This window comes from Humulus lupulus, chromosome 7 (assembly GCF_963169125.1).
Source record: "Humulus lupulus chromosome 7, drHumLupu1.1, whole genome shotgun sequence".
NCBI lineage: Eukaryota > Viridiplantae > Streptophyta > Magnoliopsida > Rosales > Cannabaceae > Humulus > Humulus lupulus.
The window spans coordinates 79,065,373-79,078,584 of record NC_084799.1 but is presented as its reverse complement, the minus strand read 5'-3'; the positions used below and the strand labels follow the sequence as shown (position 1 = coordinate 79,078,584).

At 35.9% G+C, this 13,212-nt stretch overlaps 2 protein-coding genes across 2 annotated transcripts; both read right to left on the bottom strand.

The window, feature by feature from the left end:
* Positions 1-5,806: 5,806 nt before the first annotated feature.
* LOC133788343 (uncharacterized) lies at positions 5,807-9,615 on the bottom strand. The gene is made up of 5 exons (XM_062225799.1): positions 7,588-9,615; positions 6,973-7,493; positions 6,663-6,907; positions 6,077-6,582; positions 5,807-5,986 (listed from the first exon to the last, which is right to left on the bottom strand). Exons 3-5 carry the CDS (start codon positions 6,792-6,794, stop codon positions 5,863-5,865), a joined length of 762 nt encoding a protein of 253 aa, XP_062081783.1. The 5' UTR covers positions 6,795-6,907; positions 6,973-7,493; positions 7,588-9,615; the 3' UTR covers positions 5,807-5,862.
* A 137-nt stretch (positions 9,616-9,752) lies between these two features.
* On the bottom strand, positions 9,753-12,705 carry LOC133788345 (ADP-ribosylation factor 1). The gene is made up of 7 exons (XM_062225800.1): positions 12,596-12,705; positions 11,795-11,955; positions 11,607-11,677; positions 10,511-10,630; positions 10,236-10,354; positions 10,068-10,149; positions 9,753-9,981 (listed from the first exon to the last, which is right to left on the bottom strand). The coding sequence occupies exons 2-7, from the start codon at positions 11,940-11,942 to the stop codon at positions 9,976-9,978; spliced, it is 546 nt and encodes a 181-aa protein (XP_062081784.1). The 5' UTR covers positions 11,943-11,955; positions 12,596-12,705; the 3' UTR covers positions 9,753-9,975.
* Positions 12,706-13,212: the final 507 nt, after the last annotated feature.

Below are 13,212 nucleotides of genomic sequence, written 5' to 3'. Positions count from 1 at the left end.
ATCTGAAAGACCTATCGGTGTGAAAAAAGCCAAAGGAAAACAAAAAAAAAGTGATGAACAATTTAAGAAATTAATGGATCAAAGTCAAAAACTTGTTAACTTATAGAAAAGGGTAACTTTGAAAGAAATGAACTTCTGAGACAAAAGGTTGATGTGGCTAGAATGAGAGAAGAGAATAACATTTTATTTACGGATTTGAATTCTATATCTGATCCAGAGTTTCGCCAATTTATTCAAAGCGAAAAGAGAAAATTTTACAGATCAAGAGCACAAACATCCGAACATGGAGAACAAGGAGAAGGATCTCAATATCAGGGACCTCAATATCGAGCATCTTAGTTCCAAGGATCTCAATATGAAGAAGAACAAGGAGAATGAGCTGAAGATGAACATCAACGATCTCAAAATCATTCACAAGATTATAGTCAATATTATGACTATCTTGGTGGAACCGGTAATAATTTTTAAAATTATTAGAAGTATGTCTTAGTTGGTCTTAGTTTGTCTTGTGTTCTATATGTGTGTGTGTGTGTGTGTGTGTGTCTGTTGTACGTTGTTTTCTGTTTTATGTTTGGTGTGTTTGATTTTAATATTAGAATGTAAGTTTGTAATATTTTAATTATCTTTTGTATCTTTAATCAATTTCAATGTTAATTTTACTTTCTTATAGTGTACAGTAAGAATTTTCATACACAAATTAAAATAAATTATATAAAAAATTAATTATGAAATATTTGAAATTTTATTTAGAAAATTAAATTACATGTGTTTTTATAATTTAAAAACCCAACATAAAATACAGACCCAAATAATACGCATGTGTTTATATATATATATATGATATAAATATATTTATTTTTAAAAAAAGATATATGATATATATATTAAAATAAGAAAAAAAAAATTTGCCATGTGAACAGTGCACAGCATATAAGCGGTGGCATTGTTCACACACGGCTAAATGGTGTATAATATGGGGTTGGGTTTGAGACAATTTAAAGGAATACCAACATATATGTGTCGTTTTGAGGTCGGGTTGGAGTTGGCCTTAACTGCACCACACCACGGCAAGAGAAATTGGACCCCAACCTGTACTGCAAAGAAAATTAAGTACACTGCACCTTGTGATAGAAGAAATTTAAATAGATGGAGAGATTTGTGAGAGAAATATGCCTTTTAGAGTGTCATATTAAAAAAAAAAAAATATCTTAGCTTAAGAATAAAACTCATGTGACTTGTTGCGTGTTTTTTAAGGGAAATTTACAATTTTATGGAGTGACAAATTTTTTTTCAATTTTATCAATTTAAGGAAATTGTCATATTTTTACGGTTTTGCCTGTTTTTTATATTTTGTGTTATTTTTTTGTTTTTGTTTTTTTGTTATTTAAATTTATGTATAGTTATTTTCATGTTGTGTTTTAGTTGATTAAGTTTATGTATAGTTGTTGTGTTGATGTCTCATTGGTATTTAGTTGTTTTCACATATATTTTGGTTTTTTTTTTTAAAAAACGTGTTAGTATGCAATGGGTTGACTTTGGATTGTTGTCAAGTTATTTTTGAATATGTTAGTTTGCAGTGGATTGAAGTCTAATTATTGTCCGATTATTTTTTTTATATCATATTTTTATAAATATAAAACTTCAAAAATCGTATTTTTAAAAACTTAAAGATAGTATTTTTTAAAAAAAAATCAAGAAACGGAAAAGAAAAGTAAAAAATAATAATAAAGAAAAGAATATTTATGAAAAAACTCCTCTTTTAAATGTGATGAATCATGACGCCCATTAAACAAAACCCAATTTTGACACACCTCAATTTTCAACGTAAGCTTAATATTAATTTAGAATAATGTTATCCTCAGTTATATGGGGTAAAGCACATTGCATTTAAACTTATTTTAAAATTAGTCCTAGCACTAATTAGTGAAGGGAAATTTTACACTATATGCATCATAATATAGTTAAATTTTTTAACATGCCATCATAAAAATTCTCCCCATAATGTGCCCCCTCCCCTTTTTTGGACAAAAATACCCTCATCACTCAAATTTAACACTTCACACATTCTTCTCTCTATCTCTTTCTCTCATCCATCATTTACAGCCATTTTTCACAACAACCTTTGTCGATTTTCACAGCCAAATCGTTGAAGAAATTGGACTGCTCAGATCTGGAAGTTTCATTTCAAGTGAAGAATTCATTTCAAGTGAAGAAATTGTCATTCTTGGCATTTTTAAAGATAAAAAATCATGGGTAAGTATCATTTCATTCTTTCTACTTGTGAATATGAAATGACATGGTTAGATATTAGATTCGAACTATTCCGCAGTTGAATTTGGATTTTTTTTTCGGCAAGTTTTGAACTATTCTTCGGATCTGGGATTATGTGGGAGCCATTCCAAAATCTATGGTACATTGATGGCATTTCGATGGTACATCGATGCCATTTCGATGGTACATCGATGGAATGTCGATGCTGAGGCAAACATCTAATTTAGATGTTATTTTCGATGTAATATCAATGTTATATCGATGTTGAATTGATGCCATATATGTTGATTTGGTTCAGCATCGATGACATCGATATGGCATCGATATACCATCGAAATAGAATCGCGTACAGATGGCAACCATCAGCATCGATTATACATCGATGGCATTTCGATGGTACATCGATGGAATCTCGATGCTGAGGCGAACCTCTAATTTAGATGTTATTTTCGATGTAATATTGATGGTATATCGATGTTGAATCGATGCCATATATGTTGATTTGGTTCAGCATCGATATACCATTGAAATGGAATCGCGTACAGATGGCAACCATCAGCATCTATTATGCATCGAAATGTCATCAATGTGGTATCGATATTGAACTGCAATACAGATTTTCATAGGCATCGATTCATCATCGATTTACCATCGATTCTTCATCGATTACACTTAATTTTAAAATTCTCTTATGTTTTTTTTTTTTGTAAATTTGCAGGTTCCAGAGTTAATATAATTGTTTCTTACAACGGTGTTTGGGAACATAAAGCAGAAAAATGGAATTTCAAAGTTGGTTTGAACACTATAATACATGTACCAATTGATGTTGGTTACATAGAATTATTGGAGAAGTTGTATTCAAAGTTGAAAGTGGATAGGTCATTGTTTGACTTAAAGTTGGAAGTGTCATTTACATGCAATGATTTTAGCGTAGATCCCATTGAAATCACAGATGATGGAGTTAGTTCTCTTATTCTTGACAATTCGAAGTCCTTAAATCATCGGGTTCCTTTATGTGTTAGTTCGATTGCAAAGAACATTGCTCTTATTGATCCATCTCCTAGAGCGAGTGTTAATATGGAAAATCATAATCAATCATGCACGCTTGTTCCACAAACAGCTCCTGGGCCAAGTGTATGCATGGGAGGTCCTAGTCATAATGAAACTTTTTCCCCCAACAAATCTCCCGCATGATGATGGGTATGAGTATGAGCCTTATGTCAATGACGATCCAGTTGCCCATTTTGGTGATGATGATGAAAGAGTTAAGGGGTGCAGTAGTTCTGATGATAACTCAGAGGATCGGTTGTCTTGCTGCCTATGGTTCAAGTAGATAATTTAAATGTACGACCCTTGCCAAGACGTCAAGAAATCCAAGGACGGAGGACTGCTGGCTCAGAGAGCAGTCGTCCAACTACACAAGATGATAGAAATAGATGGAGTTCTCCGGCGTATACTGCTGAAGATATCCCATGCCTCTCTTATGTTATCCCCACATTATCTGGAGTGAGTTGTGGAGTAATAGAAGTTGGGAAAGTTTTTGAGAACAAGTTAGAGTTGAAGATGAAGGCACACTTGTATGCAATGAAGTAGAACTTCGAGTTTGTGGTGAAGAAGTCAGGTACTGAAGTTTGGTATAACACTTGCAAGGATCCTGATTGTGGGTGGAGATTGAGGGGGAAGAGAATTCCTAAATCTAATATATTCGAGATAACTCGTTTCACCAACAAACACACTTGCTCACTTGACCTCCGACATAAAGGCCATCACCAAGCTGCACCTTGGGTTATTGGTCATTGCATAAAGAAAAAATATCAGACTGGATCGAATGCGTACATGGCAAACAACATAAGAAAGGACATTAAGAATGATTATGGCATTGAGTTTTCATATGGAAAAACTTGGAGATGCTGAGAGAAGGCTCTTTCTTATGTCAGAGGGACACTGGAAGCATCCTACCAGAAGTTACCATCGTACCTGTTCATGCTTCAACAGAAAAATCCCGGGACGTTACAGCTTTTGTCACTGAGGCAAATCGATTCAAATATTGATTTTTCTCACTCAGAGTTAGTTGAAGAGGGTTTCATACATGTCGTCCTGTGTTATGTGTGGACGAAACTTTTTTAAAGACAAAATACGGTGGGCAGATGTTATGTGCAGTCGCGCTGGATGCAAATAACCATCTATATCCAGTTGCATTTGGTATTATGGATAATGAGAATCATGATTCTTGGAAGTATTTCATGTCAAAGCTAAAGGAAGCGATTGGAGAAGTTGAGGACCTGGCGTTTGTATCTGACAGGCATGCAAGTATTACACATGCCTTGGAAACTATCTTCCCTGATGCCTATCATGGTGCTTGCTACCACCACATTAGTATGAATGTGATTGCTAAATTCAAGACTGATCATTGTCATGTGTTGATGTATAATGTGGCATATGCTTTTAGGAAATCCGAGTTCCACGCTAACTTCGAAAAAATCAAATCAAAAGACCCAGTCATTGCTCAATACCTAGAAGGCATGGGTTTTGATAAGTGGTCCCGTGCTTACTTTCCTGGAAATAGGTATGTCATTGTGAATTGTATTTTAATTTATAAATGTACATTACTATTAAATGTTAGTTTTCCTGGATACTAGGTATAATATAATGACAAGCAATTACGCTGAAAGTTTCAACAATAAGACCCAGGACGCTAGGAGCTTTTCGATAACTACATTCGTCGAATTTATTCGCTTCACACTACAGTCCTGGTTCTGTGATAGGAGAGAAACTAGCGAGAAGACAACTACAACTCTTGCACCGACCTATGAGAACATTTTGGTGGATATGGCTGAGAAAGCTCAATTCTTGATCCTTTATGCAATAGGTAGGCATGAGTTCCATGTGTTAGATGGTGAGTTGAATGGTGAAGTCGACCTCCTGAATAAGACATGTACATATGGCGTGTTTCAGATTATTGGTATCCCATGTGCTCATGCACTATCTAGATCCCTTAAGCGAGGGGTGAACTTTTATTCGCTGTGTTCAAATTACTATAAAATTGAGACATGGATGTCCTCTTACACAGAATCTATATATCCTACTGGTAACGAGGAAGAGTGGATTGTTCCACATGACATTATGACAATAAAAGTGAGAACACTTGCGCAGAAAAACCCGGTTGGTCGTCCAAAGAAGAAACAAGGTAGGCCTAAGACGAAACGCCATCCTTCCAATGGAGATAAATTGGTTGTACAGCGCAAGTGCAGCACTTGTGGAGGTCTAGGCCATAATAGGGCAACTTCTAAAGTTCGTGTTTGAAATTTATGGCATCAATGTTAAACTTTTTATTTGGGTAATAATGGTCTTTGTTAATCTTTTTATTTGTGTATTAATGGACTTTTTTACTCTTTTTATTTGTGTATTAATGGACTTTGTTAATCGAAATGACATTGTTTATATACATAACTAAGGAGAAATATACTATTGTGTGTCATCGAATAGCCATTGAAATGACATTTTTTATATACAAAACTAAGGAGAAATCAAAATAAATGTTCTAACATAAAGAAATCAAAATAAATGTTCTAACATCAAGGGTACACATTCTCATAAAAAAATGTCGATGCATAATTTATCCCTGAAGTACTGAATGTTTTCCTCAATGGCATATGATAAGGGAATGTCTCTAAGAATAAACTCCAAGTGTTTGATGGCGAATACGCCGCAATCTCTGTTGAAACCAAGAAATCGCATTTGTGAGTGTATTGAAAATTAAAGGAGAACAGTGTTATGAAAATATGAAGTTAGTACGTCTAAATACCTGGTTTTAGACTGTGGGACAATATCAGTGGACATGCGCCGCCAATCAAAGTTTGGAACGGTGATCTTCGGTCTAGCTATTTTCAACCTGGGGTGTCCTTTAAACATACCAGAAGCGTTGAGTAAAGATGGAAGCATCCTACTCCAAGGTTCGATCAACTCAGACAACTTATTATGGCTAAAGTTGGAATGATCTGAGTCAAATACAGTGATCATCCAATCAGTGATATTTATTTCGCAAAAGACCCAATGCCGATTTTCCAAGCACCAGTGGAAGTAGACCTCGTTGCAATCACCCCAAGGCTTCTTGTATTTTTTAGCATCTCCTTTCACGAAATTAAGAATGTTCGAGTCCCATTCGTAAGTCCTGTTTTTGTTCTTGAATTCCTCATATCTAGCAGGAATATACTGTGCAAATGATGAATCAAGTACGGTGGCTTTCACGGGGTACGTCTTCGGCAACTCAAAAAGACGTCTCCGTATAAGATAATTCGCAGCGTCGAGATGCTGCAAATAAATAGAGTATCGTTAAGGAAGAGTGGATTGTTAAAATGAGATAAATGTTCTAACAAATATAAGAGACTTACAGTTTCTGCCAACCATTCTTTTGCCACCTTCAACTTCAAGAACCAAACAGGGGTCCCATCACAACATTCCAACTTCCTCAGTCTGCTGTTGTCAATCTCACCCAGTACCCATCGGTTAAAAGTTGTCAACATATCTTGATCCAACACCTTTAAAAGAAGGATCGTAATTGGGTCCTTGACCTTTGGTTTCTTGGCTGCTGGAGTATAGTCCTCGTACCTTACTGGTCTCTGTCTAGTGCGTTTACCTGTAATGGGAGAAATTAGTATCTAATCTCTTTAAAACATATAAAAACTCATGGATTAGTCGTACCTAAGACTGTCTGCACTGGCTAAGAAGGTGTGGCTTCTCCAACAGGAGGCTCGTAACATGTGGGGAGAATGTCGTACTCTACATCCTCTGCTGGAGTAGGTGCAAGAGTAGGTGCAGGAGTAGGTATACCACCTAGTGTTGCCAGCTTCTCTAATATGACTTCTTGATTTTTAAGGACGATTCTTAAAGTGGCCTTAACCTCGTCCACTACACCTGATAGTCTGGCCATTTCACCCAACACAACCTCATAAGCCTCAGGAGCAGGAGCAGAAGTAGGTTCTGCACTAGTATCTGGAGCAGTCTCTGTTAGGGCATCCTCCACAAATATGCCAGCCGCCACGGCTATCTCATACCGCAGCAGCCTCTGCCTCAGGATCGTAAGGTCTTCCATCCTCTGGTGCAGGCTGGATCATATCCTGCAGCATCGCATACCTAGGAGCATCCCCCTCTGTCCTCTGATATATGGTATCGAACAAGTCTCGCTCATTTGGTTGAGACCTTAGGATAGAAATGCATGACAACTGTAATGGAAACAAAACAAGAAAATTAGAAACGACATAAGTTGATTAGTAAAATTCAAAAGTTCTTGAATTATTTAAATTTAATATAACTTACATGTCTCCTCGCAAGTACATCCTTCAAATGCAAATGCTTCGGCTAGCCTGTGCTCTCTCACTGTAGCATCCTAGAGAACTTGAATCCACAGGGCTTGGCATATTCCTTCTCTAAATCAAGAATTGTCTCGTATGCCCAATATTGCAAGGCTGGTGGATACCCCTTGCAAGTGTACTTTGCCTCCACCTGAACACCCTTAGAAGACTCCACCTCAGTCATCTTCTTCGCCTTCTTACCTGGTATTGTTTCACAGTTGTATCGAATGAAAGGGATCCCCACGGATACTTCTCAAAATAATCTAAATCCTCGACCATCGACAATGAATCTCGCCAAATAGCATTTTCGTTCTCAGTGGCCAATAGTATCCCCTCCACAAAGTAAACCAAACCGAGCTTGTACAAATCATCAGGTACATCGCACATACTAAAAGCTCGTTCCAACATACTGAACCTAATGTCTTTCTCGGGTTCCACACTGAAATATGTATCAACTAGGCGGGAGGAAGTAATGTGAGGTTGAATGTCAACGGCAAGTGGTGGACAGGAGCAACTCAGGCCAGTGATAATGGCAAACTCGTGAACCCCAAACTTACATAAGTTTGGGCCCATCAAGAAGTGCACCTCATCACCACGCGGAGACTTGACCTTCTGCAAAAGCAGTGTGTGCACCAATGCCCCAGAGAACGAAAAGGCAGGGGCTGTGAAGAATGGTCCAAAAACAGACTCATTCACCCTCCCCAACAATCCATGCTCCTCAAATCTTTTCTTCAATTTTGTTAACCTCCCGAAACCCCTATAGGTCATACGACCGACATAATGATCCTCTATAGGGACCTCAAGCGGTGGGATACGTTTGGGTGGCATCTACAAAATATCCAACAACAAAAAAAGAGAATTAATTGAATTTACAAAAAATACTCAGTTTGTTGTTGTCTGTTGTTGTCATCGAAATAGCATCGATGGAGCATGGAATAAACATATAAAGTCATCGACATCGCATCGAATAACCATCGATGCATCACCATCAAATTAATGTGCTCAAACAACCATCGATGGAGCATCGAATAACATATAAAAGTCATCGACATCGCATCGACATAGCATCGGATAAACATCGATGCATCACCATCAAATTCATGTGCTCTAACAACCATCGATATACCATCGAAATAGCATCGATGGAGCATCGAATAAACATATAAAAGCCATCGACATAGCATCGAAATTTCATCGACTTTTATACAAAAAAATGAAAACCATGCAACCATCCAAATGACATCGATATACCATCGATGGACTATCGCCTTCATTTACTAGTCCATCGAAATACTATCGATGGAGCATTGATTGCGCATCGATGAACAACTTTTCAATATTTTAAAAATCTGCACATGCACTGTATGTCATCGAATTACTCTCGATGAAGCATCGAAATGACATCGATGTGGAATCGAATGAACATCGACCCACAAATTTTGCATAATGTAAACATAATCTTCCAAAATGATGCACATAGAATCAAACCTATTTTAAGCTACATTTTTGCAAAATAAAGATTAAAAATCAAATTCATTTCATCGATTTATACATTACGATTCAATTTTTTTTAAAAAAAAAACCACAACAACTGCCTTACCGTGGCCGGCAATGGAGAAGAAAGTGGCGACAACGACTGTGAGGAGAGAGAGAGCGCTTCGCCTGAGAGAGATGGTGAGTGTCTCTGCTCGGTTGAGAGAAAATACTGAGATAAATAAGAGTTTGGCTGGGAAAAGAGTGTTTAATGCTAGGGATGGGTTGTTTTTGTCCAAAAATTTAAAAATGACATGTTTGAGAGAATAAGTTATGTTGACATTTTAAAAAAATTTAATATGTTATAGAACATACCCTTAGTGAAACAGTTTTTCCACTTATTCTTTATTGATCTTCTTCACGTATCCCGAAGTTATAAAATTGATTTCAGGAAAAACATATCCTCTCAATGAACTTGCTAAATTTCTTAGGCCAATATCCAAATGTCCAATTTGTCTATTGCGTGATGCGGTACACACAGGATTTCCCTCCACCTTAAGTTTGGCGAGAATCTTTATGGAATTTGAGAATATAAAAATAACAGTGGGGATAATACGTAACCGAAAAAAAGAAAAAAAAATTGTATACTCTAAAACATAAAAGATGAATCGTTTATATATTCTGAGAACCATGAATTATTTAGCATCTACAGGATAAAATGGCAATTTCTATTTTGTGGTAACAAAATCTGAACAGATACATTAATTAATGACAGTAAAAAAAAAGATAAAAAAGAATCCATCAACACCAAATATAAGGGGAGCAGCATCATGATGACACCAATTGCTGCGTGAAATCCTTCAACAGAGATCAGGTCTTTTTAAGACTGAAACAAGAAAGATGGGTAATCAACGCATTATAGTCTTAAAACTCAAAACTAGAACTAGCTCAAGTATCAACATCATATCCTACCTTGTTAGCAATATTGTTGGAGAGCCAATCCAGACCCTCGTAGAGTCCTTCCCCAGATGTGGCACATGTGCTCTGGATGTACCTGGAGAAAATGTGCAGGAGTTAGAACCAGTCTAGAGACCATAAAAATAAGTATGGGACAAGACAAAGACTGGAACCAATAAATACCAGTGACGTTGGCGAAGAGAGTGAAGACCAAGTTTGTCTGTGATCTCAGCTGCATTCATGGCATTTGGGAGATCCTGTTTGTTAGCAAATACAAGCAGCACAGCATCCCTCAACTCATCCTGCATATTCAAATAAGCAATGTAAATATGAGAAACTATTCCAAGGGCTACTGGACTTTTTTTTTAAAAAAAATAAATAAAACCCAGAGAGAGCAATAACATTCCACTTTTGAAGTTCTTTATGACAAATATACAGAACTACAAATGTTCTAGTACCTCATTCAACATACGATGCAACTCATCCCTAGCCTCGACAACACGGTCACGATCATTGCTGTCAACCACAAAGATGAGTCCTTGAGTATTCTGGAAGTAGTGTCTCCACAGAGGTCGAATCTGGATGTTCCAAATGTAGAAAGTTTAAACAGTGAATTGATTATCATATTTACTTCTACTAGCTGAATATTTAACATGTAGTCTTCAGCGACTGAAACATATATATGCATATAGATATGAAACAATTAAGACTCAAGTCCTTGCAATTATAACCGAGCTAACAGTAATAAGGAACGTTTTGAATAGTAATTGACAATGACATGAACTCATTAAAAGATGATCATACAAACACACTATTCCAACAGGTAAGCTGCACAAGTACATACATAAACATATATACATGTCTGCCACTGCATGTATAGTATCTCCCAATACAGAAAAAGGAAATATACTGAATACATGATGGCATTAGCAATGTAGCTTATGATTATGTTAAGCGCTGATGGATGAATGACTAATCAGCACAAGACCGTCAATAAGCACAGAAATGATGCATCATTATATGCAGCAGTGTGGTAAATCAAAATGTCTGCAACCCCCGTGAATGATAATTCCTCGTACAAGAAAAGAAATATCTAAAATACAAGGAGGCTCAAAAAAATGTAGCTTATGATTATGTTGTGTGCCAAAGGGAGAACATATAATTGGCACAAGACCGTCAATAAGCACACTAACAAAACTACAACAAAATTTAAAGCACATAGCATATGCAAAAGTATGTGAAATGTATGCCACATCGTGGATAGCCTTTCCCTACATTATGAAGGAAAAAACTGAAAGACAAGGTAGCTAAAAATTTAGCTTATGATTATGTTATGTGCTGAAGTGGCCATATCGAATCAGCACAAGACCGTCAATAAGCACATGCGTGATGCATCAGCAGCACAATTTACATCTTTGTCATAACATTTATAAGAAAAACATCAACAGAAAACCATATTCATATTTTTATAACAGTATCTATCTACACATGTTCTCATGAATGGAGTTAAAATAAGTAAATAAAAATTTAACCACGCATTGTAATGAAACAAACCTTGTCCTGACCCCCGACATCCCAGACGGTAAAGCTAATGTTCTTATATTCAACAGTCTCCACATTGAATCCTGTGAAACGATAAGGTCATAATCTTTAGTCTCCACAAATCGATGTACACTAACGATTATAAAATGAAACAAAAGATCGAGTCCAAATATGAAATTGAGGACAGTGAAATGGCATACCGATTGTAGGAATGGTCGTCACAATCTCTCCCAGCTTGAGCTTATACAAGATGGTGGTCTTACCAGCGGCATCGAGACCAACCATTAGAATTCTCATCTCCTTTTTGGCAAAAAGCCGACTGAAGAGCTTGGTGAAAGACAACCCCATTTCTTAATCTCGGCTGAAACCAATAAAGTCAATTTCCAAACTGGTGGTATGATGTGCAATGAAAACTCAAACAAGCAAACGATCATGTCAACAGCTAGTAGATCTATAAGCATTCTGGCCAACCTTTTCACGCATGGTATTCAAGCTAATAATATATAATGGATTGAAGCCAATATCCTCATTATCATATGATTCATATCACCACATAGATATGTAATGAATCAGATCTGTTCATCTAACAGAGAGTCGAACAATTAAATAAGATAGAATATTGCACCAGCTTGAGTTCTTTCTCGATAAATATTTCGTTACAAAATCATTTTCATCATTTCACATCTCATATGTTCAAAAACCAATCTCAAATTACAAACCCAGATCAGCAAAATGGTAATCAGACGAACCCATTTCCAACAGATATAACCACCCAGACCCAGATCTAGTTTGCAATGACATGAAAAGCGCAACCCTCGGAAAAGTTGATTCACCTTTCATAATTCATAAAAGAAAAGAAACTTGCAAAAAAAAAAATTCATTCCAAACTAAAAGCATACCGATCTACTCATCTGTACGCGTAAATATTTTATATGACTCCATTACACACATATATACCTAAAAATATAAATCAGAATTAAAAGACAGAAAAGAGAGATTACATGGCTCAAGCGAAAAAGACGATTACGAAAGAAGCTGAGAAAAGGGGCAGATCTGAGAAGCTGCCCAGAGAGAAATGAGGCACAAATTAAAAAGAGATTACATACTCACGTATTTATATAGACAGAAAATAACGGTCATTTGACGGCGTTAGTATCGTGGAGGAAGGGTGGCAATCAGACGTTATCTGCCGTTAGGGTTTGAATGGGGTTGAGTTGGCGATCCAGGGGTGGTTTCGCTGAGCGGGGAGGCATACGGAAAGAACCGTGGAATTCACCTCTATTTTATCATTTTCATTTTTTCTTATTAGTAAATATAATTTTTTTATAAAAAAAAATTTACAGAAATCATATAGTGGATACAAACAATGTATAATATTGTTTAGTTTTATTTATAAAATTTATTAATTATTTTTATTAAATTTATATTAATGTCATATAAATTTTAAAATAAATATCATATTTTAATTAAATAATTTATTTATTTTTGTTTTAGTTTTTGAATTTAGAAGTGACAATAAGAGATTATATATTATATATTTAATGTAATATTAAATATTATATGTTGATTTTTAAATTTAAGTTTATTGCTAGTTTGTTAAAAAAAAAAGTAACTTGTT

Excerpts from the sequence above, each read along its gene's own strand:
- LOC133788343 (XM_062225799.1), bottom strand. The coding sequence starts at position 6,794 with ATGTTGACAACTTTTAACCGATGGGTACTGGGTGAGATTGACAACAGC. Across the intron at positions 6,583-6,662 it reads AAGAATGGTTGGCAGAAACT|CATCTCGACGCTGCGAATTA; the intron begins GTAAGTCTCTTA and ends ATTTATTTGCAG. Across the intron at positions 5,987-6,076 it reads GTCCCACAGTCTAAAACCAG|AGATTGCGGCGTATTCGCCA; the intron begins GTATTTAGACGT and ends TGGTTTCAACAG.
- LOC133788345 (XM_062225800.1), bottom strand. The coding sequence starts at position 11,942 with ATGGGGTTGTCTTTCACCAAGCTCTTCAGTCGGCTTTTTGCCAAAAAG. Across the intron at positions 11,678-11,794 it reads GACGACCATTCCTACAATCG|GATTCAATGTGGAGACTGTT; the intron begins GTATGCCATTTC and ends ATCGTTTCACAG. Across the intron at positions 10,150-10,235 it reads TCTCTTCGCCAACGTCACTG|GTACATCCAGAGCACATGTG; the intron begins GTATTTATTGGT and ends CATTTTCTCCAG.